The sequence below is a fragment of the Triticum urartu genome, chromosome 7A (genome assembly GCF_056163025.1).
Source record: "Triticum urartu cultivar PI428250 chromosome 7A, HENAU_Tu73, whole genome shotgun sequence".
NCBI lineage: Eukaryota > Viridiplantae > Streptophyta > Magnoliopsida > Poales > Poaceae > Triticum > Triticum urartu.
This window is the reverse complement of record NC_141879.1, coordinates 255511489-255537399: the sequence shown is the minus strand read 5'-3', so window position 1 is coordinate 255537399 and position 25911 is coordinate 255511489. Positions and strand designations below refer to the sequence as shown.

Below are 25911 nucleotides of genomic sequence, written 5' to 3'. Positions count from 1 at the left end.
TGACAGCAAGAATGTACGGGACTGGCTTTTCGCTATGAGGAAGGCGTTGAGGAGCGATCTTTTTGTCCAGTTGACGGTAACACTATGGGCTATTTGGGCAGCAAGAAGAAAGGCCGTCTATGAGGATATATTTCAGAGCCCGTTCTCGACTCACTGCTTTGTCAAATCTTTTCTGAATGATATTGAGATAGTGAAGAAGCCGGAAAGTGCTGGAGTGAACTCTGCACCCGTGCGACCGAGACAGTGGATCCAACCCCCTCACGGCATGATGAAAGTGAATGTTGATGCAGCCACTGGACGGGGATCGAGGTTTGGTACTGTTGCTGCAGTTTGTAGAAACCGAGCGGGAGATTACATGGGAGCATCAGCAATAGTGTTCAAGGGTATATCTGACCCAACTACTCTAGAAGCGTTGGCAGTCCGGGAAGCAATGACACTCGCACAAGATCTTCACATGCAGGCGATTCATGTCGCAACTGATTGTAAAGGTATTGTAAACGACATCAGTCAGAAGAGTAGTCCGAGCTATGGTGCTATTATTCATGAGATCATAGATTACGCTCGTAGTTTTCAGTCATGCAATTTTGTGCATGAATTTAGAAGCTTGAATTTCGAGGCTCACAATCTAGCGAAGCATGCTTTGAAACTGGGGGTAGGCCGCCATGTTTGATTAGGCAACCCTGGTGAACTTCAGTTCGTCCCTGTAAATGTGGTGACGGTTTAATAAAAGCTTCGGTGATTGTCTAAAAAAACTGTCCCCCGGGCAGCTGGACCAGAACACCAAGAGCGCAGCTTCCACCGGAGTGGTATTGTCATCGTCCCGGCGGCGACGCCGGCCGTAGAAGTATCTGCTTTTCGGTTCAATCTTGAGCTCGGCCACCGTGAATTCTTGTCCATCACCATCGCATAGGAGATCGATGTGATCAAGGCTGAACTCTCTACATAACGAGTCGTAATCGTCGTCGTAATAATTGCGTCCGAAAGCAGGGAGGAGCTGGAGCCATGTCGGCCCGGTGGAGCCGGCAGTGTACACGAACAGGTCTCTGCTGTTGTAACCACGACGGAGCTTGAGGAGGATGGAGTTGTCATGGGCAGCGGCCACGGAGGGCAAGGGTTCCGACCTGTGATTGCCGCGAGCCCAGCGCACGTAGATGGAGAAGATCCCCGGGGGTGGTAAGCGCGGAAGGAGACGAGGATGGGCTCGCCCTTGGAGGTGATGGCGCCAGCGCTGGTCGCGTGGAAGTGGTCGTCGGGGTCGATCAGGGTGTTGGTGCCCAGCAACACCTAGTCCGGGTAGCGGTGCGGGGCTGACGAGGACGGGGACGAGGCCTCGGGAGCTGACGACGACGCGCCGGAGCTATCCATCAGGCGGCCGGCACGAGCCGAGCTGGCGGTGGATTTGCGATCTGTGCTGCGGCAGAAGAAGAAGAAAAGAGGGTTTCCTTGGTTTGGTTGATATAAGGTTTTCGAGACGTGACCGATGCCTGTTGAAAATATTAGCACTTTTCCGATTAAATTTATCCATGAGTAAAAATTAAGTATGGCATAAAAGATATGCATCTCATAGCGATACAGAATATAGAATCGAATCTTCTATGAGCAACACATATACGGCTAGCATAAATACGAGTAAACGAGGGATGAACAGATCATACCCTTCGGTTGGCCAGGCCAACGCGGCGGCGGCGGCAGGAGCCTCGGCGTCGTCCGTGGCCTTCTTCTTAGCGGCGACGTCGTCGGCCATAGTGTCGATGCAGAGGAAGTAGTGGAAGTAGAGACGAACGGAGTTGGAGACGGATCGGGAGCAGTCGCGTCGAGACGCTCCCAAAAACCTTATTGTCGTTCTCCCGGGCAGGATCTCGAACGACAGGGTTCCGGAGACACCTGCTCTCCCGACCAGCCGTGCACGCGGTCGTCGGGATGGGATCGCCGGAGGCAACACAGAGTGAGGAACAGTAGATGACGGCTAGGTCACGCGAGAAGAAGTGAGTGAATCGAACTAGGTTACTTCACTGGCCAGAGCCTTCTTATATAGTCTGTAAGGGAGAAAGTCGTGGTCCTTGCTGAGGCCCACGACCAAGTAGACTCATTCCCGACAAGGGAGTCGACGAATCCTGGCAAGGATCACACCCCCGGCAAAGGAGTCGACGAATCCCGGCAATGCAAGTCAGCCCACAGTCCAACGTCTTGGATAGTGGCTCACATGTTAGCGACTCGTTAATTAATCCCTGATTAATTAATTTATTCCTGAGCGGCAAAAATAAGCTTCAGCTCGGCTCATTCCCGCAACCCGCGGTGCGCGTCGTGACGAGGCGAGGCGGGCGGCGGAGGAGGAGCGCGCGTATACCACTCCCCTTCCCAAGTTCCCAATGGCAAGTGGTAGAGCAGCCCTTATAAAGGGGTCTCAACTCTCCTCAACTAGCAAGGTGGGATTAAACTTCCCACCACATGCCATCTCATACATGGGCCTCAAGATTAACCAGGGATTAGTGTCTTATATGGGCCTAAGCCCATCCATAATCCAACAATCCCCCACCAGATCTCGAGGCACATAAGTTTGTCAACTGTTCCAAACAATGTTTGATATACCAGAATTATCAGTGGAGACTGTTAAGTTGAACTTCCACCTAGAGCAACAGGATTAGACTTCTTCAGAACTAAACAATGGACTATGTCTTGAATTGCTAGTTTGGCGTGCAGACGTTTTGCCTATTGTCAGCTGATACATGGCTGCCGTAGGCTAAACCCCACGGGTGGAGCTTATTAGTCATACTCCATACCTTCTCATAAGCTTAATGGAGATTACCCAATCTCATAGACTGTGACCAGCAGTCGGGCTCACGTAGGTGTGTTCCTCCAAAGAATGCTCTGTAGGTTAGCATCTTGCTTACATAAGCTTTGGAACATATTAAGACAAAAGTCAGCCTGCCTTACAGAATTGAGAGTATTACTACATCTCCAACGGAGTGGGTTTATTAAGAATACTCTCCTCAGTTGACCTCTGGATTGTTTTTCCAGGTCCTAATTCACGGGATCTCCGATCACATAGGTTGGGTTACCCCCATGGCAACTTACGTGGGTCTCATACCATCTCCCTCGATGTATTTTCTATCACAATCCATGATAGCCCTTTCGTAAAAGGGTCTGCCAGATTCTTAGCCGTCTGGATATAATCCAACGCTATTACTCCGGAGTTTCTTGATTTTCTGACAGATTTCAATCTTCTTCTTATGTGCTTTGTGGATTTCATGTTATCCTTTGAACTCTTAGCCTTGGCAATCACTGTTTGATTGTCATAGTTCATAAGGACAGCCGGCACTGGTTTATCAACCACCGGCAAATCCATCAAAAGCTCTCGAAGCCATTCTGCTTCGACGCATGATGTGTCTAATGCTGTGATTTCGGCTTCCATAGTCGATCTGGTTAAGATCGTCTGCTTGCAAGACTTCCAGAAAACAACACCACCACCAAGTGTGAAGACATGTCCACTTGTGACTTTCATCTCATCAGCATCAGATATCCAATTCGAATCACTATACCCCTCAAGTACCGTCGGGTACCCAGAATAGTGAATTCCATAGTTCGCAGTACCTTGCAAATAACGCATCACTCGCTCAATAGCATGCCAATGCACATCTCCCGGATTGGAAACAAACCGTCTCAGTTTGCACACAGCAAATGAGATGTCAGGACGAGTAGCACATGCTAGGTACATCAGTGAACCAACCACTTGAGAATATCTCAATTGATCTACAGCCGTGCCTTCGAACTTTTGAATCCGCACACTAGGATCATATGGTGTTGCAGAAGGTTTGCAGTCCGAATATCCAAAATGGCTCAAAATCTTCTCAACATAGTGGGATTGCAAAAGTGTAATTCCACCCTCAGGATTTCTCAGTAGCTTGATGTTCAGGATAACATCAGCCACACCCAGGTCCTTCATCTCAAAGTTGTCAGATAGAAAAGACTTGACCTCCTCAATGACCTTGAGGTGGGTCCCAAATATCAATATGTCATCGACATACAAACACAATATAACTCCTTCGCCCCCACCATAGCGATCGTATATACATTTTTCAGCTTCGTTCACAATAAAGCCAGCAGATGTCAGAGTAGTGTTGAACTTCTCATGCCATTGCTTAGGCGCTTGTTTCAGGCCATACAGAGATTTCACTAGCTTACACACCTTTCTTTCCCGACCATTTACTACAAAGCCATCCGGCTGTTGCATGTAAATTTCCTCGTCTAGCTCTCCATTAAGGAAAGCCGTCTTAACGTCCATCTGATGAACGAGAAGACCATGCGAGGCAGCCAAAGCGAGTAACACTCGAATGGTTGTCAGTCTAGCCATAGGTGAATAAGTGTCAAAGAAATCCTATTCGTCTTTCTGGGTATAACCCTTGGCCACAAGCCTAGCCTTGTACTTCTCAACAGTACCATCGGGCCTAACCTTCTTTTTGAACACCCACTTACATCCTAATGGTCGACAACCATAAGGACGATCAGTGATCTCCCAAGTCCCGTTAGCCAAGATGGAATCCATATCACTACGGACTGCATCCTTCCAGTAGTCAGCATCCGGAGATGCATAAGCTTCTGAAATGGAGCTGGGAGTATCATCATCCACGAGGTACACGAGGAAATCATCACCAAAGGAATTTGTAGTCCTCTGTCTCTTGCTCCTAACAGGAGCTTCCTCGTCATCCTTCGTGGAACTCTTATCACTTTTATGTTCATAATATTCCATCGGAATAGCAGGTTCAGGAGTCTCATCAGATTTCAGTCTAGAATTGCTTTGCATATCTCTCATGGGGAAAATATTCTCAAAGAATGTAGCATCCCTAGACTCTATAATTGTACCGACCTTCTGGTCAGGTACCTCAGATTTCACCACTAGAAATCTATACCCAACGCTATGCTTGGCATAGCCAAGAAAAACACAGTCCATGGTCTTTGGTCCCAACTTGCGCTTTTTGATTATAGACACGTTGACTTTCGCCAAACAGCCCCAAGTGCGCAAGTAAGAGAGTGTAGTTCTTTTCTTTTCCCATTGCTCATAGGGATTAGTCTCATTATCCTTTGTGGGAACTTTATTCAGGACATGACAAGATGTCAATACAGCCTCCCCCACCATGCCTTGGATAAACCCGATGTATCTAATATGGCGTTAACCAAATCAGTTAGAGTACGGGTTTTCCGTTCGGCAACCTCGTTTGACTGGGGTGAGTAGGGAGCCGTCCTCTCATGAATAATACCATGTTCCGCACAGAATAAATCAAATTCATTAGAAAAGTACTCTCCACCACGATCAGACCGGACTCGTTTTATTTTCTTCTCAAGTTGGCTCTCAGCTTCAGCCTTATAGACTTTAAAGTAGTGTAGAGCCTCATCCTTAGTATTTAACAAATACACGTAGCAGAATCTAGTGGAATCATCAATCAGAGTCATGAAGTATTCATTTCCACATTTAGTCAACACACCATTCATCTCACAGAGATTTGAATGTATGAGCTCTAGAGGTGCCAAGTGTCTCTCCTTCGCAGGCTTGTGAGGCTTACGAGGTTTCTTAGCTTGCACACACATGATGTCTACTACACAACCTTCTTCTTGTAGACGTTGTTGGGCCTCCAAGTGCAGAGGTTTGTAGAACAGTAGCAAATTTCTCTCAAGTGGATGACCTAAGGTTTACCAATCCGTGGGAGGCGTAGGATGAAGATGGTCTCTCTCAAGCAACCCTGCAACCAAATAACAAAGAGTCTCTTGTGTCCCCAACACACCCAATACAATGATAAATTGTATAGGTGCACTAGTTCGGCGAAGAGATGGTGATACAAGTGGTATATGGATAATAGATAAAGGTTTTTGTAATCTGAAAATATAAAAACAACAAGGTAACTAATGGTAAAAGTGAGCGTAAATGATATTGCAATGCTAGGAAACAAGGCCTAGGGTTCATACTTTCACTAGTGCAAGTTCTCTCAACAATAATAACATAATTGGATCACATAACTATCCCTCAACATGCAACAAAGAGTCACTCCAAAGTCACTAATAGCGGAGAACGAACGAAGAGATTATGGTAGGGTACGAAACCACCTCAAAGTTATTCTTTCCAATCAATTCGTTGGGCTATTCCTATAAGTGTCACAAACAGCCCTAGAGTTCGTACTAGAATAACACATTAAGACACAAATCAACCAAAACCCTAATGTCACCTAGATACTCCAATGTCACCTCAAGTATCCGTGGGTATTATTATACGATATGCACCACACAATCTCAGATTCATCTATTCAACCAACACATAGAACCTCAAAGAGTGCCCCAAAGTTTCTACCGGAGAATCAAGACAAAAACGTGTGCCAACCCCTATGCATAAGTTCATGGGTGGAACCCGCAAGTTGGTCACCAAAACATACATCAAGTGAATCACGTGATATCCCTTTGTCACCACAGATACACACGGCAAGACATACATCAAGTGTTCTCAAATCATTAAAGACTCAATCCGATAAGATAACTTCAAAGGGAAAACTCAATCCATTACAAGAGAGTAGAGGGGGATAAGAAACATAAGATCCAACTATAATAGCAAAGCTCGCGATACATCAAGATCGTGCCAAATCAAGAACACGAGAGAGAGAGAGAGAGAGAGATCAAACACATAGCTACTGGTACATACCCTCAGCCCCGAGGGAGAACTACTCCCTCCTCGTCATGGAGAGCACCGGGATGATGATGATGGCCACCGGAGAGTGATTCCCCCTCCGGCAGGGTGCCGGAATGGGTCTAGATTGGCTTTCGGTGGCTACGGAGGCTTCTGGCGGCGGAACTCCCGATCTATTCTCGTCTTCGATAGTTTTAGGGTATATGGATATACATAGGCGGAAGAAATACATCAGGAGAGCCACGAGGGTGGAGGGCGCGCCCAGGGGGGTGGGCGCGTCCCCTGCCTCGTGCCTTCCTCGTTGCTTCCCTTACGTACACTCCAAGTCTTCTGGGTTGCTTCCATTCCAAAAATAAGTTCCGTGAAGTTTCAGGTCAATTGGACTCCGTTTGATTTTCCTTTTCTGCGATACTCTAAAACAAGGAAAACATAGAAACTGGCACTGGGCTCTGGGTTAATAGGTTAGTCCCAAAAATAATATAAAAGTGTATAATAAAGCCCATAAAACATCCAAGGTTGATAATATAATAGCATGGAACAATCAAAAATTATAGATACGTTGGAGACATATCAGCATCCCCAAGCTTAATTCCTGCTCGTCCTCGAGTAGGTAAATGATAAAAACAGAATTTTTGATGTGGAATGCTACCTAACATATTTCTCTAAGTAATTCTCTTAATTTTGGCATGAATGTTCAGATCCATAAGATTCAAGACAAAAGTTTAATATTGACATAAAAATAATAATACTTCAAGCATACTAACTAAGCAATCACGTCTTCTCAAAATAACATGGCCAAAGAAAGTTCATCCCTACAAAATCATATAGTTTGGTCATCCTCCATTTTCGTCACACAAGAATGCTCTCATCATGCACAACCCCGATGACAAGCCAAGCAATTGTTTCACACTTTAGTAATCTCAAACTTTTTTCAACTTCCAAGCAATACATGAGCGTGAGCCATGGATATAGCACTATGGGTGGAATAGAATATAATAAGGGGGGTTATGTGGAGAAGACAAAAAAGGAGAAAGTCTCACATCGACGCGGCTAATCAATGGGCTAGGGAGATGCCCATCAATTGATGTCAATGCAAGGAGTAGGGATTACCATGCAATGGATGCACTAGAGCTATAAATGTATGAAAGCTCAACAAAAGAAACTAAGTGGGTGTGCATCCAACTTGCTTGCTCACGAAGACCTAGGGCACTTGAGGAGGCCCATTGTTGGAATATACAAGCCAAGTTCTATAATGAAAATTTCCCACTAGTATATGAAAGTGACAAAACAAGAGACTCTCTATCATGAAGATCATGGTGCTACTTTGAAGCACAAGTGTGGAAAAAAGGATAGTAGCATTGTCCCTTTTATTTTTTATTTTATTTTATTTTATTTGGCCTTTTTTTTATTTAGCATTTCTCTCTTTTTTTGGACCATTTTTTTATTTTTTGGGACAATGCTCTATTAATGATGATCATCACACTTCTATTTATTTACAACTCAAAGATTAGAACTCGATACTAGAGCAAAGTATGACTCTATATGAATGCCTCCGGCGGTGTACCGGGATGGGCAATTAATCAAGAGTGACATGTATGATAAATTATGCATGGTGGCTTTGCCACAAATACAATGTCAAATACATGATCATGCTAAGCAATATGACAATGATGAATGTGTCATGATAAATGGAATGGTGGAAAGTTGCATGGCAATATATCTCAGAATGGCTATGGAAATGCCATAATAGGTAGGTATGGTGGCTGTTTTGAGGAATATATAAGGAGGTTTATGTGTGAAAGAGCGTATCATATCACGGGGTTTGGATGCACCGGCGAAGTTTGAACCAACTCTCAATGTGAGAAAGGGCAATGCACGGTATCGAAGAGGCTAGCAATGATGGAAGGGTAAGAGTGCGTATAATCCATGGACTCAACATTAGTCATAAAGAACTCACATACTTATTGCAAAAATCTACAAGTCATCAAAAACCAAGTATTACGCGCATGCTCCTAGAGGGATAGATTGGTAGGAAAAGACCATCGCTCGTCCCCGACCACCACTCATAAGGAAGACAATCAAATAACACCTCATGTTTCAAATTTGTTACACAACGTTTACCATACATGCATGCTACGGGACTTGCAAACTTCAACACAAGTATTCCTCAAATTCACAACTACTCAACTAGCACAACTTTGATATCACTATCTCGATATCTCAAAACAATCATCAAGTATCAAACTTCTCTTAGTATTCAATGCACTTATATGAAAGTTTTTATTATATCCCTCTTGTATGCCCATCATATTAGGACTAGTTTCATAACCAAAGCTAACTACCATGTTGTTTTAAAGACTCTCAAAATAATATAAGTGAAGCATGAGAGATCAATTATTTCTTCAAAATAAAACCACCATCGTGTTCTAAAAAGATATAAGTGAAGCACTAGAGCAAATGACAAACTACTCCGAAAGATATAAGTGAAGATTAATGAGTAGTCAAACAATTATGCAACTATATGAAGACTCTCTAACATTTAATAATTTCAGATCTTGGTATTTTATTCAAACATCAAGCAAAACAAAAGAAAATAAAATGACTCTCCAAGCAAAACACATATCATGTGGTAAATAAAAATATAGCTCCAAGTAAAGTTACCGATGAACGAAGACGAAAGAGGGGATCCCTTCCGGGGCATCCCCAAGTTTAGGATTTTGGTTGTCCTTGAATATTACTTTGGAGTGCCTTGGGAATCCCCAAGCTTAGGCTCTTGCCACTCCTTATTCCATAGTCCATCGAATCTTTACCCAAAACTTGAAAACTTCACAACACAAAACTTAACAGAAAACTCGTAAGCTCCGTTAGCGAAAGAAAACAAAACACCACTTCAAGGTGCTGTAATGAACTCATTCTTTATTTATATTGGTGTTAAACCTACTGTATTCCAACTTCTCTATGGTTTATAAACTCTTTTACTAGCCATAGATTCATCAAAATAAGTAAACAACGCAATGAAAACAGAATCTGTCAAAAACAGAATAGTCTGTAGTAATCTGTAGGTTTCGACCACTTCTGGAACTCATAAAATTCTAAAATAAATTTGTGGACCTGAGGAATTTATCTATTAATCATATGCAAAAAGAATTAACTAAATAGCACTCTCCAATAAAAAATGGCAGCAATTCTCGTGAGCGCTAAAGTTTCTGTTTTCTACAGCAAGATCAACAAGACTTTCCCCAAGTCTTCCCAACGGTTCTACTTGGAACAAACACTAATTAAAACATAAAAACTCAATCATAAGAGAGGATAGATAAATTATTTATTGCTAAACAGGAGCAAAAAGCAAGTAACAAGAATAAGATTGGGTTGCCTCCCAACAAGCGCTATCGTTTAACGCCCCTAACTAGGCATGATGATTACAATGATGCTCACATAAAAAACAAGAATTGAAACATAAAGAGAGCATCATGAAGAATATTAATAGCAAATTTAAGTCTAATCCACTTCCTATACATAGGGATCTTGTGAGCAAAAAACTTGTGGGAACAAGAATCAACTTGCATAGGAAGGTAAAATAAGCATAACTTCAAAACTTTAAGCACATAGAGAGGAAACTTGATATTATTGCAATTCCTACAAGCATATATTCCTCCCTCATAATAATTTTCAGTAGCATCATGAATGAATTCAACAATATAACCAGCACATAAAGCATTCTTTTCATGATCTACAAGCATAAAATTTTATTACTCTCCACATAAGCAAAATTCTTTTCATTCGGAATAGTGGGAGTATCATAAGAAACTCGAATACTATAAATTGTTTCCACATTAAAAGAGTAATGTTCAGAAAAGGGGTAACCATAATCATGACAAGTCTTATAAATATAATCACTACTTTTTATAGCATAAGTATCATCACAATAATCATCATAAGTAGGAGGCATGCTATTATCATTATAAATTTGCATATCAAAACTTGGGAGACTAAAAATATCATCTTCATTAAAAGTAGCATCCCCAAGCTTGGGAAAAACATTAATTGCAGAAAATATATTCTCAAAAACATCATCTTCATCAAACATAGCATCCCCAAGCTTGGGCCTTTTCATATCATAAGCATAATCACTCTCATCATTAATAGTATGGATAGCACCAATAGTATAGCAATTATCATATTCTTCCAAGCAAGTGCCAAGAAGATTTTCAAGATCATAAGAAGTATCATTATCTTCCACAATTATATTTTCATGAGGCACAATAGTAATAGGAGCAGCATTATTTGGGAGAGATATCTTTTTACCTCTCTTCCTTTTTCTTTTCTTTTTCTTCACCACATAATGTGTGGGTTCAATCCTATTTTTGGAGCTCCTTATTAATGAGATTGGTTGAATAGGAGGCTCCTCCTCGTTACCTGATTCATCATAAGAAATAATAGGAGGGTATTGGGAAGTCTCTTCCCTTTCATTAGTATTCTCTTCATCTTCTATTTGTTTTCTTTTCTTTATGTAGTTGGCAATATAAGAATTTTCAATACAATTCACCGCACAATACATATAAATTTTCTCTAGATCAAAGCAAAGAAGTTTATCACGGGCAAATACTGGAAAATAGTTAGTTATACGTTTCATTTCTTCGTAACCCATAAGCAAACTAAGTTCATTATAATGTGCAAGGGAAATCAAGTCATCACAATTTTTGGACACGATTAGATCATGAAACAATTTGCATTGGATAGTTAAATGACCCCCTTCATTGCAAAGTTCATAAGTATGGCCAAGAAAATTTAAATTTTCAGCACAAACATCTAGCCTTTCCTGCAACAATTTAGTTTCTAAATGCTTATGTCTCTTGCAATATCTATCTTCCCTATTTGGTGTGTACTTACAAACCCAATGCACTCCACAAAAATTGACATGTTTATAGAAGACATTTTCATCGTAACTAGTGCAATCATCATTAGTACCATGGATATTTAAAGAGTTCATACTAACAACATTGCAATCATACTCATCATTCAAAGATTTAGTGCCAAACATTTTAATGCATTCTTCTTCTAATACTTTGGCACAATTTTCCTTTCCATCATACTCACGAAAGATATTAAAAAGATGAAGCGTATGAGGCAAACTCAATTCCATATTTTTTGTAGTTTTCTTTTTTAAACTAAACTAGTGCTAAAACAAGAAACAAAAAGATTTGACTGCAAGATCTAAAGATATACCTTCAAGCACTCACCTCCCCGGCAACGGCGCCAGAAAAGAGCTTGATGTCTACTACACAACCTTCTTCTTGTAGACGTTGTTGGGCCTCCAAATGCAGAGGTTTGTAGGACAGTAGCAAATTTCCCTCAAGTGCATGACCTAAGGTTTATCAATCCGTGGGAGGCGTAGGATGAAAATGGTCTCTCTCAAGCAACCCTGCAACCAAATAACAAAGAGTCTCTTATGTCCCCAACACACCCAATACAATGGTAAATTGTATAGGTGCACTAGTTCAGCGAAGAGATGGTGATACAAGTGGTATATGGATAATAGATAAAGGTTTTTGTAATCTGAAAATATAAAAACAGCAAGGTAACTAATGGTAAAAATGAGCGTAAACGGTATTGCAATGCTAGGAAACAAGGCATAGGGTTCATACTTTCACTAGTGCAAGTTCTCTCAACAATAATAACATAATTGGATCACATAACTGTCCCTCAACATGCAACAAAGAGTCACTCCAAAGTCACTAATAGCGGAGAACGAACGAAGAGATTATGGTAGGGTACGAAACCACCTCAAAGTTATTCTTTCCAATCAATCCGTTGGGCTATTCCTATAAGTGTCACAAACAGCCCTAGAGTTCGTACTAGAATAACACCTTAAGACACAAATCAACCAAAACCCTAATGTCACCTAGATACTCCAATGTCACCTCAAGTATCCGTGGGTATGATTATATGATATGCATCACACAATTTCAGATTCATCTATTCAACCAACACATAGAACCTCAAAAAGTGCCCCAAAGTTTCTACCGGAGAATCAAGACGAAAACGTGTGCCAACCCCTATGCATAAGTTCATGGGCGGAACCCGCAAGTTGGTCACCAAAAAACACATCAAGTGAATCACGTGATATCCCTTTGTCACCACAGATACGCACGGCAAGACATACATCAAGTGTTCTCAAATCATTAAAGACTCAATCCGATAAGATAACTTCAAAGGGAAAACTCAATCCATTACAAGAGAGTAGAGGGGGAGAAGAAACATAAGATTCAACTATAATAGCAAAGCTCGCGATACATCAAGATCATGCCAAATCAAGAACACGAGAGAGAGAGAGAGAGATCAAACACATAGCTACTGGTACATACCCTCAGCCCTGAGGGAGAACTACTCCCTCCTCGTCATGGAGAGCACTGGGATGATGAAGATGGCCACCGGAGAGGGATTCTCCCTCCGGCAGGGTGCCAGAACGGGTCTAGATTGGCTTTCGATGGCTACGGAGGCTTCTGGCGGCGGAACTCTCGATCTATTCTCGTCTTCGATAATTTTAGGGTATATGGATATATATAGGCGGAAGAAATACATCAGGGGAGCCACGAGGGGCCCACGAGTGTGGAGGGCGCGCCCAGGGGGTGGGCGCGCCCCCCTGCCTCGTGCCTTCCTTGTTGCTTCCCTTACGTACACTCCAAGTCTTCTGGGTTGCTTCCATTCCAAAAATAAGTTTCGTGAAGTTTCAGGTCAATTGGACTCTATTTGATTTTCCTTTTCTGCGATACTCTAAAACAAGGAAAAAACAGAAATTGGCACTGGGCTCTGGGTTAATAGGTTAGTCCCAAAAATAATATAAAAGTTTATAATAAAGCCCATAAAACATCCAAGGTTGATAATATAATAGCATGGAACAATCAAAAATTATAGATACGTTGGAGACGTATCAACACACATGGCACTTAGAGCCATTGGCTAAAGTGAAACTCGGGATTAAATCCATCTTAGTTGGTTGCGTCATACAACCGAAATTTATGTGACAAAGATGTGAATGCCAAACCTCAGATTCGTTCGCATTAGAATGAATTTGGTTCATGACTTTATTATAGAAATCCTCCAGGGAAAGGCGGAACAAACCACCACAATCATATCCTTTTCCAACAAATAGTCCATACCGAGATACGACTACTTTGTTAGACTCAAATACTAACTTAAACCCTTCTTTACATAGAAGGGAGCCACTAACGAGATTCTTCTTTATGGCGGGGACATGCTGCACATTCTTCAGTTGCACGATCTTTCCCGAAGTAAATTTCAGATCTACCGTGCCAACACCATGAACAGAAGCATGCGAGCCATTCCCCATCAGGAAGGAACAATCTCGTGCGACCTGGTAGGAAGAAAACAAAGACACATCAGCACACACATGAATATTGGCCCCAGTGTCAACCCACCAATCGGTGGACTGACAAACTGAAAGTATGGTAAACAGATTACCATACCCAGATACCGCATCATTGTTGCTCAGAGTGACATTCACAGACTTGGAGTCCTGTGCTGGCTTCTTGTACTTGTTTGGGCACTTGTTTGCCCAATGTTCATCTGAACCACAAGTAAAGCAGCCATCTCTCATTTTGTCTTTCTTCTTACCCTTCTTCTTAAAGGTAGTATTCTGCTGGACAGAGTTCTTTCCCTTGAACTTGTGGAAGTTCTTCTGCACCACATTGGCGCTAGAAGAACCCTCTGCCTCTTTCACGTGTGAGTCCTTTGCTCTCAAGTTCTGCTCAACACTGAGATGACCAATGACATCCTCAACAGAGAATTCACGTCTCAAGTGCTTGAGAGAAGTAGCAAAGTTTCTCCAACTAGGAGGGAGTTTTGCAATAATGCAACCCGTGACAAACTTGTCTGGTAACTCACACTTCAGGAGCTCCAGCTCCTTAGCAATGCACTGTATCTCATGAGCCTGGTCCAATACAGAATGGTTATCAACCATCCCGTAATCATGGAACTGCTCCATGGCATACAACTCACTGCCAGCATCAGTTGTGCCGAATTTGACTTCGAGCGCATCCCACAAGTTTTTGGCAACCCCCATATGAATGTAGGCGTGAACCAACTTGTCTCCAATCACACTCAGAACTGCTCCTAGAAAGATTGTGGTTGCCTCCCTAAACGCCTTCTCCTGTTCAGGAGCAATCGTTTCTGTGAGGGACACACCACCAACCCAGAACACGTTCATCGCTGTGAGCCACAAGGTGGTCCTAATCTGCCAACGCTTAAAATGCGTCCCGGTAAACTTTTCCGGTTTCAGAGTAGCAGCAAAGCCTTGAATCGAAAAGTGCCTAAAATAAGGTTTCTGGATTGTTGGAAATATTAGCACTTTTCTAATTAGACTTATCCACGAGTAAAAAGTAAGCATGGCATAAAAGGTATGCATCTCATAGCGATACCTAAGCATATTGGCACGTACACAACATAGAATTGAACCTTCCATGAGCAGCGCATATACGGCTAGCATAAGTACGAGTAAACGAGGGATAAACAGATCATACCCTCCGGTTGGCCAGGCCAACGCGGCGGCGGCGGCAGCAGCCTCGGCGTCGTCCGTGGCCTTCTTCTTAGCGGCGGCGTCGTCGGCCATGGTGTCGATGCAGAGGATAGTGGAAGCAGAGACGAATGGAGTTGGAGGCGGATCGGGAGCAGTCGCGTCGAGACGCTCCCCAAAAACCTTATTGCCGTTCTCCCGGGCAGGATCTCGAACGATAGGGTTCCGCAGGCACCTGCTCTCCCGACCAGCCCTGCACGCGGTCGTTGGGATGGGATCGCCGGAGGCAGCACAGAGTGAGGAACAGTAGATGATGGCTAGTTCACGCGAGAGGGAGTGAGTAAATCGAACTAGGTTACTTCACTGGCAAGAGCCTTCTTATATAGTCCGTAAGGGAGAAAGTCGTGGGCCTTGCCGAGGCCCATGACCGAGTCGACCCACTCCCGGCAAGGGAGTCATTGTTCCCGGCAAGGGTCGCACTTGGCTCATTCCCGCAACCCGCAGTGCGCGCGCGTCGTGACGAGGCGAGGCGTGGAGAGGCGGGCGACGGAGGAGGAGGAGCGCGCGTGTACCACTCCTCTTCCCAAGCTCCCAATGGCAAGTGGTAGAGCAGCCCTTATAAAGGGGTCTCAACTCTCCTCAACTAGCAAGGTGGGACTAAACTTCCCACCACCTACCATCTCATACATGGGCCTCAAGATTAACCAGGGATTAGTGTCTTATATGGGCCTAAGCCCATCCATAATCCAACAATGCCAACTCGATCTTCTTTCATTTTGTTTAACTTTTTAGGGTAAAAGATTGTCGCTTTATTTTTGGGCACTGCTACGCGTCCGCCGGTCGATGTTTAGATTTTGGAAAATTTTATTCTAGGCCGGATGAAAACTCCCGAACGCAAGCCGCTTCCTGCAATGGACACGTGTCCTATGACCCACCACCATCGCTTTTCTCCTATCAAGCCTTATCTTATCCTTTCGCATGAGCAGCTCTCCTCCGTTCTTTTTTCCCTTCCACTCCGTTCCTCACTCTGGCCTCTGGGAGAGGAGAGCTCCCATGGCGACGCCGGACGCCCCCACCTCGTCGTCGCTTTGAAGCGGAAGAACAACGGTGACCGCCATCTACTATATCTCCACCGCAGCAGGTCCGTCCCAGCATCAAAAGTCGACCGCCGCGAGCTTCATCGCAGCACTCCGTCGTTGTCGTAGCATTAGGCGTCGCTGCCGCATGCGCGTGGCGGTGTTGCAGCGGAGTGCTCGCCGGTGGTTCCTGTGCTGCGGCATAGTGCCCGCACGGAGGCCTGGAGCTCGGTGTTGCAAGGAAGCTTTTCATCCGCGGCGCCCGAAGCTGCGATGAGCACGCGGAGCTGCAACGAAGCTTCACCCGTGCTGCATTGGAGCCTCACCAGCGAGCCCCAGGCTGTGATGCGGCGGGTGGTGTTGCAATGAAGCTTCACCGACGGCCTTGAGCTTCGATGCAGCGGGGAGGCGATGCAGTGTAGCATCGCCGGCATCGCCGGTGATGGCTACAATGAAACTTCACCGGCGCTGCATTGGACCTTCACCCACGATCCCGGAGCTGTGATGCAGCGGGGTGGTGCTGCAATGGAGCTTCATCGGTGGCTGCAAATGGAGTTCATCGGCGGGCCTGAGGTCGGGGTGGGCGGCTGCAATGGAGCTTCACCGGCGGCCTTGTGGTGAGATGCAGCGGGGTAGACGATGCAGTGTACCATCGCCGGCGCCGGCAATGGCTGCAATGAAACTTCACCGGAGCTGTAGTGTAGCTTCATATCGCCAGCCGCGGGAGGGGGGGGCCTGCCTTGAGCATGCGGCGTTGCGTCCCTACTTCGACGTTGTGTCCCTGCTGCGACGAGCATGCGGCGTTGCGTCCCTACTTCGACGCTGTGTCCCTGCTGCGACGCTACCGTTGCTCGCGTTGACCTGATCCAAGGGCTGTCAGAGGATGAATACAATGGCTTGTGACCCGACTGATTTCCGCAGGAAATCAGCCGGATGATTTGTACCAGCCGCCTTAGATTTTATCCGTCGCCTCGACGGCCGTTGGATACCCGAGCTGATAGCCGTCCGATCAGGTGTCCGCGTCCCGCATGCCCACCCGTTATTTCCCGCAACAAACGCTCTATTGCAGAAACAAGAAATTCTTGACTCGACCCCGAATGAGTTGCGCCCCGCATGGCGCCGTCACCAACCCACCACAAAATCAGCCCGCCGGCGGCGTGTAGGAGCTACTTTAGTTCCGAAACCTCCTCTTCTCCAATTTCCTGCAAGAAGAGCTTTGTTGCGAAACTTTCTCATCTCTAATTTCCTACAACAAGAGCTTTGTTGTGAAAAGTCTTTTTTTTTATTTTCTGCAACAAGACCCTTGTTGCAAAAATTGAAAAGACATCTCATGCCGCGCCTAATTTTCTGTAACAAGACCCTTGCTACAAAAATTGCAATAACATCTCCGGCCGCGTAGCGCAGTCTTCGCTACCGCCGTTCCGCAACAACGTTGTTGTTGCAGAAACTTGGAGTGCGCGTGGACGTAAAAATGTTGTGATGTGGCTGTGTCTAGTGTTGATGGTGCCAGGACGGTGGCCGCCTAGAAATGCGGGGGAATGGGAAGGGGTTTCCAATCCATACCTGCTGGAGTCGATGTCGGCCACTGCCGAACCCGTCGCCGTCGCCATCGTGTTGGATATGCCCCGGTCGCCGAACACCGCGGCCTCCGCCGCCCTCCTAAATCTAGAAGCGTCGCCCTCCCAGAGACACGAGTCAACAGAGGCCAGTTGCACGAATGCTTATCCTGAAACAATAGCTCTGTTTCATAAAACGAAGGCGCGTGACGCGGAAAGCGGGGCCGTTCTCATCCGTCTAATCAACAGGCGATCCAACAGACACGGAACCGGCGGATGCGCGTGCGAGATCGGTCGGCTGAAGGAAAGCTTTTCCCTTTATTTTTTTATAAGACGCCAATATCTGGCGATGGTTCTCCAGGGAGGAAGGCTCTAGTGACCGATTCGTTCCCTGGATGGTCGATCGAATATTGTAATTCCATCTCTTAATAAAGAATGCTACTCCTTTCATCCGATAATATAAGATCGTTTTGCAAGCTGTTTTAGCTTATAAAACAATTTTGTATTACGAGACCGAGAGTTTAGCTCTTAATAATAAAATATGTCATCTCGCAAATAAAAATGTCACCTCTTAATATAAAAATGACACCTCTTATTATAAAAATGCCGTCTCTTGTGAAAAAGTATAAATGCCATCTCATAACAAAAAAATCATCTCTTAATATAAACAAATATGCCATCTCTTATAATAAATAAAAATGCCATGTGAGTTAGAAAGTTTATAAAACCGGGGTGAGACAGCACCAAAACCGATCAAAACCGTGACCAGAGATGAATCTAGTCCGGTTTCAGAAGTTAAGGATGCAAGTTGTCCGATTTTAAAGTTGAGGGACCAAATCTATGTTGGGAATCGTTGCATTGAAAAACAAAAAAAATCTACGCACATGCAATGATCTATCCATGGAGATGCATGGCAACAAGGGGACATCGTTCGGTATCCTACTAATACTTGCAGCACGAAGAAACTGTGGGAGGTGATGACTGCTTGTGCGATCATGCACAATATGGTCGTAGAAGATGAGCGCCCGAAACGTCTTTATGATAAAGGGTTTCAGTTTCAGGGTGAGAATGTTGTGCCTGAGCATGGAGGAACGGCAAGGTTTGAACAGTTCACCCAATTTCATCATAACTTGCGTGATTAAAAAATTCACATGCAACTGCAAAATGATTTAGTTAAGTATATATGGACTCATGTTGCCGCAAAAAAATATGGACTCATGTTGGCAACAAATATTTTATTTTTTATTCGGCTTGCAAACCTATACTATTTATTTGGTTTGTGGACTATATGATTTGAGTGTGAAATATTTGTGCTATTTGTTGAAAAAAGGCGAGTAACCGGTCACGCCTGCATATATGGGTCGGCGCGTTTGGCGCACTGTCGACCCAAATCTTAAACAGGACGGGTGCCGAGCGGGCGGCCGAACCAAACAAACAAAAAGCGGACAAAAACACCGTTCATTTAAATCGGTGTGTTTGGAGTCGCTCTCTAAACATACTCCCTCCGTCCCGAAAAACATGTCGTGCCTGTAGTTCATTGCTAATTTTGCAAAAAAGCCCTCATAGTTTCAAAATCGTCACAAACAAGTCCCTCCACCCTGTGTTCTTCCTCGGCCGTCGCCTGTGCGTCGCCAGGGGCTGTCGCCGCCAAGCTGCGCGATTTGTCGCCCATCAGGAAGTGCTCTGCCGCCGTCGTGCCTCCATCGCCACGTACCTTCAACGTCGCCGTTGTCGCCAAGTACCTGCTCCTCCACCGCCGCCCTGACCTGCCGCCGCCGCGATCCCCTCCCACCACGACTACCTGTGGGCGTCGCCGGAATTTCCCACCACGATCCGGTGGAGCAGGAGCTCCCTCTCATCGTCCTCGAGCTACCGCGAGTCCTCCTCGAGCTCCCGCGAGTCCACCTTGAGCTGCCTCCCGTGCGCCACCGCGATCCCTCCCGCCGTGATCCCCTATGGACTTTGCCGGAACCAGCCTCCACGATCCGGTGGATAGGAGCTCGCGTGCGTCCTCCTCTATCTCCCGTGAGTCCTCTTCGAGCTCCCACGCGCCGCTGTGCTCCTCCTTCTCCTCTGCCCGCGTGCCCGCACGGCTGTTTCTTCTCTTCTTCTCCGCTGTCGCCGGTGGAGCTGCTGTTGCTGCTGCTCTGCCCGTGTTGATGTTGCTGCTCCTCTGCCCGTGACCGTGTTTCTGATCCAACTGACCGTGCTACTGCTGCTGCTCCTCTGCTCGTGTTGATGCTGCTGATCCTCTGCTCGTGTTGTTGTTGCTACTGCTAATTGCAATCTGAAGAATTGCTACCTGAAAATTCAGAGACAATATCATCAGAGAAGGTATTCCATCAGAGTAAAATTGCTACCTGGAAATTTGTCAAATTGATTTACTGTTAACTGAATCAGTAGCATCACCCAACATCCATCCGCACATGCTACGGTGAGGTAATTCTGTACTGTAGTGGGTTAGAGAGATTCAGTTAAACTGTAGGTACAGATCTTTTAACTTAAGACATTCTTCCTAAGATCAGCCTTAAAACTTCAGCAGTGTTAAAACAGAGTCATCTCTCTTTTTTTGCTTGTTGGTTGGTTGCAGACAGATTGTTGCTTTAGTTTGACTTCAGAAATCAAAATCTAGGAGGAAATCAAGAGGAGCTGGAGACTTTTGGCAGAACATGGACACCCGCACAAGGGCTTGTAACTAGTCAAGCTGTTTTCCATATAGGATGGTCAATCTCCTCAAAAATTCAATTTTCTGAGTAACAACATACAGTATATCCCCACTTGCCGATGGAACCCAAATGATGTTAGTGAAAACATCACCAGACTGTTAAAATTCAGTTAAAAGATCTGTACCTTGATGCAGACTAAAGGGAGTAGGTTAACTCATTTGGTCCTGTGGCTGGTCAAACTGTACCATGCCAAAGTATTTTCTGTAGAGAGAAAAAACAAAAATAAGCAAACATAAATTGATTGGAATGTGTTGTAGTTTCACTAGGAGTAGTTTATATGCAAAGGTAATAAATCAGTTTTGATTCTATTGACAGGAGTATATTTTTCTTGACACTTTTCTACCATAGGCATGGTACTATGAGCAAGTAAAATTCAGCAAAACTACTCTAACTAGAGTAAAATTATGTGAACTACTCTAACTAGAGAAAATGGCTTATGGTTAGAGCAAAGTGTTTGGCTGCCATGGCAGCCTTTCTATAAATGGTGCCATGGCAGCCATTTGTAGAAATGGTCCCATGGCACCATTTCTTGTTGGGTACCGTGGCAACCAAACTAGAAATGGTGCCATGGCACCTATTTCTTGTTTGACTTGCATACTCATTTTGTGTGTGTATATTCTTGTTATGGTACCATGGTGTACTCATCTTTTGTCATTGATGGCAGGAACACATAAATATGAATTTGAACTTGATGCCTCAAGAGGAAGAACATGAAACCATTGATTTGAACTTGATGCCTCAAGAGGAAGACGATGAAGGTATTAATTTGAATTTGATGCCTCAAGAGGAGGAACCTCAAGTGGCAGAGAATGTAGCTATGGATTTGAACTTGATGCCTCAAGAGGAAGACGATGAAGATATGAATTGGATGCCTCAAGAAGATGAAGGGAAAGAGGATGAAGCTCAAGAGGAAGAGGATGAAGTTATGAATTGGATACTTCAAGAGAAGAGAAGAGAATTGTCAGATAAGGAAAGGCATGGTGTTTACTTCGCCTTGCTGGTAATCGAGCTCAGAGATGGGTCTGTTCAACCAGACGACAAGCTGCTAGTCTCAAACCTGTTGGACATAAGTGTACGATCTGTTGAAAGAATCTGGGAAGACGCCAAAAGGCAAATTGCCGATGGCAAAGAAGTAGATGTCTCAAGCAAGAAGCCGGGAAGATCTGGCCGAAAGAGAAAGGAGCTAAATCTAGAGAGGACCTCAACAATCCCACTGAATAAAAGAAGAACAATTCGATCTCTGGCACGGTCTCTAGGTGTGGCCCGATCGACCCTACATAAGAGGCTCCAGTTGAATGAGCTCAACCGCATCACAAGCACCGTGAAGCCTCACCTCAAGCTAGAGAACAAGCTTGCGAGATTGAAATTTTGTATGTCCATGGTCGATGACAATTCGATCTCAACTTCTCGGGCTATGTTCAAACCAATGGCGAATATGGTTCACATCGATGAGAAGTGGTTTGACATGACGAGGGTGAAGAATAGTTACTATGTACTTCCAGGAGAACCTGAACCAAAGCGCACCGTGTCAAACACTCACAACGTTGGGAAGGTAATGTTCCTAACAGCTGTTGCCAGGCCTCGATATAACAATGAGGGGGAGCTAACATTCGATGGGAAGATCGGCATTTGGGCATTCGTCGAAGAGACTGAGGCGAAGCGGACAAGTCAGAACAGAACAAAGGGGACAAAAGTGTTGACATCAGTGAAAGTAACCAGGCCCGTGTGCAGAGATTATCTAATCAATAAGATTATCCCGGCAATTCAGGATAAGTGGCCTGACAATGATGAGGGAGCAACAATATTCATCCAATAGGATAACGCAAAGCCTCATGTCCTTCCCAATGATGTAGCTTTTCGAGAAGCTGTGGAACAAACTGATCTTGACATCCGATTGCTACAACAGCCCCCAAATAGCCCTGAGTTAAATTGTTTGGACCTCTACTTCCATACCTCTCTCCAGTCTCTAACCGACTGTAGGTCACCTACAAACATCCAGGAACTGGTACAGGGTGTGAAAGAGGAATTCGAGAACTACGATCCCGACAAGTTGCACAAAAGCTTTATCACATTAGAAGCAGTAATGTTTGAAGTTATGAGAGACAAAGGAGGAAATCAATATAAGTTGCCCCACTTGCACAAGGATCACGTTCAGAATGCTGGAATGGAAATAACCGGTGTATATTGCGACAGCCGGGTAGTTGTTGATACTAGGGCCGTTATAGAAGAAATGGAAATTGCAATAGGAAAAGAAAATGAAAGGAAAGAATTAGCTAGAGAAGGTAAAAGAAAGAAAAGTAAAGGGAAGGGAAGGGAAGAAGTGGCCAAAGAAAGGAAAAGAATGTAGTCAAGAGGGGACAAAGAGGCCCTTATGTCATGTAGTCAGGTGCTCCTTGTGTATGTCTTGTGTAATCTTGTGTCAAGAGGGGACAAAGATGCCCTTATGTCATGTGTAATCTTGTGTCAAGAGGGGACAAAGAGGACCTTATGTCATGCCCTTGTGTATGCCTTGTCTAATCCTTGTATATAAACTCCTTGTTGGAATATATTGGAATTTGGGTTATTTGGAATTTGAATTGATTTGGATTAATTTAGTTATTTGAATCAATTTAAAATATTTGGATTAATTTGAATAATTTGGATTAAAACTGAATATTTGTGCTAACATAATGTTTGCCATTTTAGAAATGCACTAATTAAATTTCTAAAATGAAGCCATAGATATACAGTGTTCTGTTCTGGCAGTAGCTAGGTACTGTAGATAGGATAGCTGAAGTTTCAGAACTGAGGAGAAGGAAGAAGTAGGAAGAAGTAGGAGTATCTTTATGTTGCAATCCTTGGGTTTACAAAGGAGCAAATGGGACTTGAAGAGCACTTGCAGTAAGGGAAATTCAGTTAAAAAAGGCCTTGAGTAAATTCAGTTAAAGATGCATTAACAACAAGGCCTTGAGTAAACTTAGACTTCCTAACAGCATGTTCTGATCCACTAAGAGCAAGTCTAAGCTTTTTCCTACACCACACACACACACACACAACACAGGATGTCAAGATGACCCAACTTTTTTTCATGTCATGGCTTTGGTGAATGATGCCCCCACATTTCATGATCAATCTGTGAGAATAAAACCATTAGTCTGTGGAGGTCCAGTAAAAAGAAAATGTGGAGGTCCCATGCCCAAACTGAATGAAACTAAAGGAAGGCTGTTCTAGGAAAGGGGGAGGCATTCTCATCTTGTCATCTTGACATAATTCATAGTAGTTCAAACAAGATCCACTCTACTGTAAAAATCAGATAACTACTGATTCTTGTGTACACCATTTAAAATGATTGCTATTGACTGAATTTAGTGAAATTTGTTAAACTGAAAATGGAAAATACACTTCTGCTGTACTACAGTTTTGCAAACTGAAAATGTTCCAAGCAGATCTTAGTTTCAAAATGGAAAATGTTCCAAGCAGGAGTACTCCAGGAGTACACTTCTCAGTTTTGTCAGTTAGTGATCAGGTATGAACCTAAGTTTTGTTAAATGGACGGTTTGTTACAGTTTTATTAACTAAATTTTGATAGCTAGGGATCAGTTATGAACCTAACTTCTGTTAAATGGACAATTTGGCTGAATCTCTGGATCAAACTATAAATGCTCACATCAAGGAGAAAAATGACAGTTTTGACAGTAACTTTAGTCTGAATCTTAGCATCAAGTAGTTTCAGTACTCATCTCTGAATCTGAAATCTTGAACAGGAGCTCCAGGTGATGTCGGCCTTGAGGTGCTGGACGATGGTGCAGTGGCTGAATAGGAGTGGACGGCGTCTTCTACCTTCTGGCGACGGCGACACGGGGTGGACGGCGTCTTCTACCTTCTTGAAGAAACCAATTGTCCTGTATAGAAAACAAAACCGAAATCAAAATCAGTGCATGAATATGCTGTCAGTTATCAAAATGAAAATGTACTCCAGTTTAAAGTGTACAAATGCACTAATTAAATTTCTAAGATGAAGCTAGTGTGGAATGTGCTGCTCGGAATTTACACTGAATGCATTTTGCACTGAATCTGTGAGAATATACACTGAATGCATTTACACTGAATCTGTGAGAATTTACATGACTCGTGCTGCTATCAACTAATGGAAAATTTAGATGCTTTGAAACAGAGCAAGCTGCACAAGGCAAGAGAGATGATCCATGACCTTGAGTTCCTGCTGCTCCATGGCTCCATTATTGTCGTTTCATGTCAGTATATGCTTTAGCCTTGGTAGATTGTCTTTAGCCTTGAGTTAACTGAATTTACCAAGTGTTAAATGTGTTACCTGAATTTACAAAGGAACAAATGTGTTAACTGAATTTACAAAGTGGAAACTGAATATTGTGCTATAGTCACTGATCAAAATTTAGTGGAAACAAAATTGATAATCAACATACAGAATGCAGAACATACGGTTTATTTTCAGTTTCAAAATGGAAAATACACTTCTTCAATACTCCAATTTTACAAACTGAAAATTCCACAAAAATGCACACCTGCGTGTGTCCCAAAATGCCCTACATTTTGAAGCAGTTCGTAGAGTACACTGAATCCCACCTGCGTGTGTCCCAAATGGAGTAAATGTTTCAAAATTCCACAAAAATTGCCCAAAATGGAGTGATTCACATGTGAGTACAGTACTAAATTTTTCAGTTTTGACATTTTGGGGATTCAGGCAAGCATCCTCACCTTCGCTCTGTAGTAGTGGATGAGGTTGACGGCCAGGTGGACAGTGGTGGTGGCTGCTGGGCAGCGAGGCAGCCATACGGCGAGGAGGGGGTCGACGAAGGGCAGTGCCAGCTCCGGCTCGCCACCCTCGGGGAAGGACGGCTCCGTCGGACGGAGCGCCGCTGGTGGAAGGCACCGTCTGCGGATTGGAGAAGGGGCACCCGTGCTTCCCAGTGCTCGGGTCAACGGCGTCCATGGAGGGGCGAGCTTCATGGTCGACAGAGAGGAGGTGATTCACGACGAGCGCAGGCGGAAGGAGAGCGAGGACTGCAGACGGTGGTCTCCAAAATTGAACCTTCGCGGGCGGCGGGCGTAGGGGAACAAGGCGGCGGGCGTAGGGGAACGAGGCGGCGGTCGGAGGGGAGGGGAACAAGGCGCCGGTGTGGGGAGGCGGGAGGGAAGCAAGGCGGAGGCGGCGTGGGGCGGCGGGGACGGGGCGACCAAATCGGCCGGCGTCGGAGAAGACTGAGGAAGGACGAGGACCGCGGGTTTGGTGGGAGAACGACAAGGACTAAACTGAAAAAATGACATCGCGACATGTTTTTTGGGACGGAGGGAGTACAATATTTGGTTCTCTGCGAGAGCCATTTCCACGTTCCGA

At 44.4% G+C, this 25911-nt stretch overlaps 1 protein-coding gene and 1 pseudogene across 5 annotated transcripts; one reads left to right on the top strand and one right to left on the bottom strand.

Moving 5' to 3' along the window:
* Positions 1-19275: 19275 nt before the first annotated feature.
* Positions 19276-25823, bottom strand: LOC147959227 (uncharacterized). 5 transcript variants are annotated; one of them, XM_087532506.1, is made up of 6 exons: positions 25272-25823; positions 25079-25139; positions 24748-24770; positions 21296-24439; positions 20683-21253; positions 19276-20134 (listed from the first exon to the last, which is right to left on the bottom strand). In XM_087532506.1, exons 1-4 carry the CDS (start codon positions 25521-25523, stop codon positions 24374-24376), a joined length of 402 nt encoding a protein of 133 aa, XP_087388632.1. In that variant the 5' UTR covers positions 25524-25823; the 3' UTR covers positions 19276-20134; positions 20683-21253; positions 21296-24373. The 5 variants fall into 5 exon arrangements, with proteins under 5 accessions (XP_087388632.1, XP_087388631.1, XP_087388633.1 ...); XM_087532505.1 differs by having other exon boundaries at positions 20683-24439; XM_087532507.1 differs by having other exon boundaries at positions 20683-24439; positions 24748-24759.
* LOC147959228 (uncharacterized) lies at positions 21235-22905 on the top strand (annotated as a pseudogene).
* Positions 25824-25911: the final 88 nt, after the last annotated feature.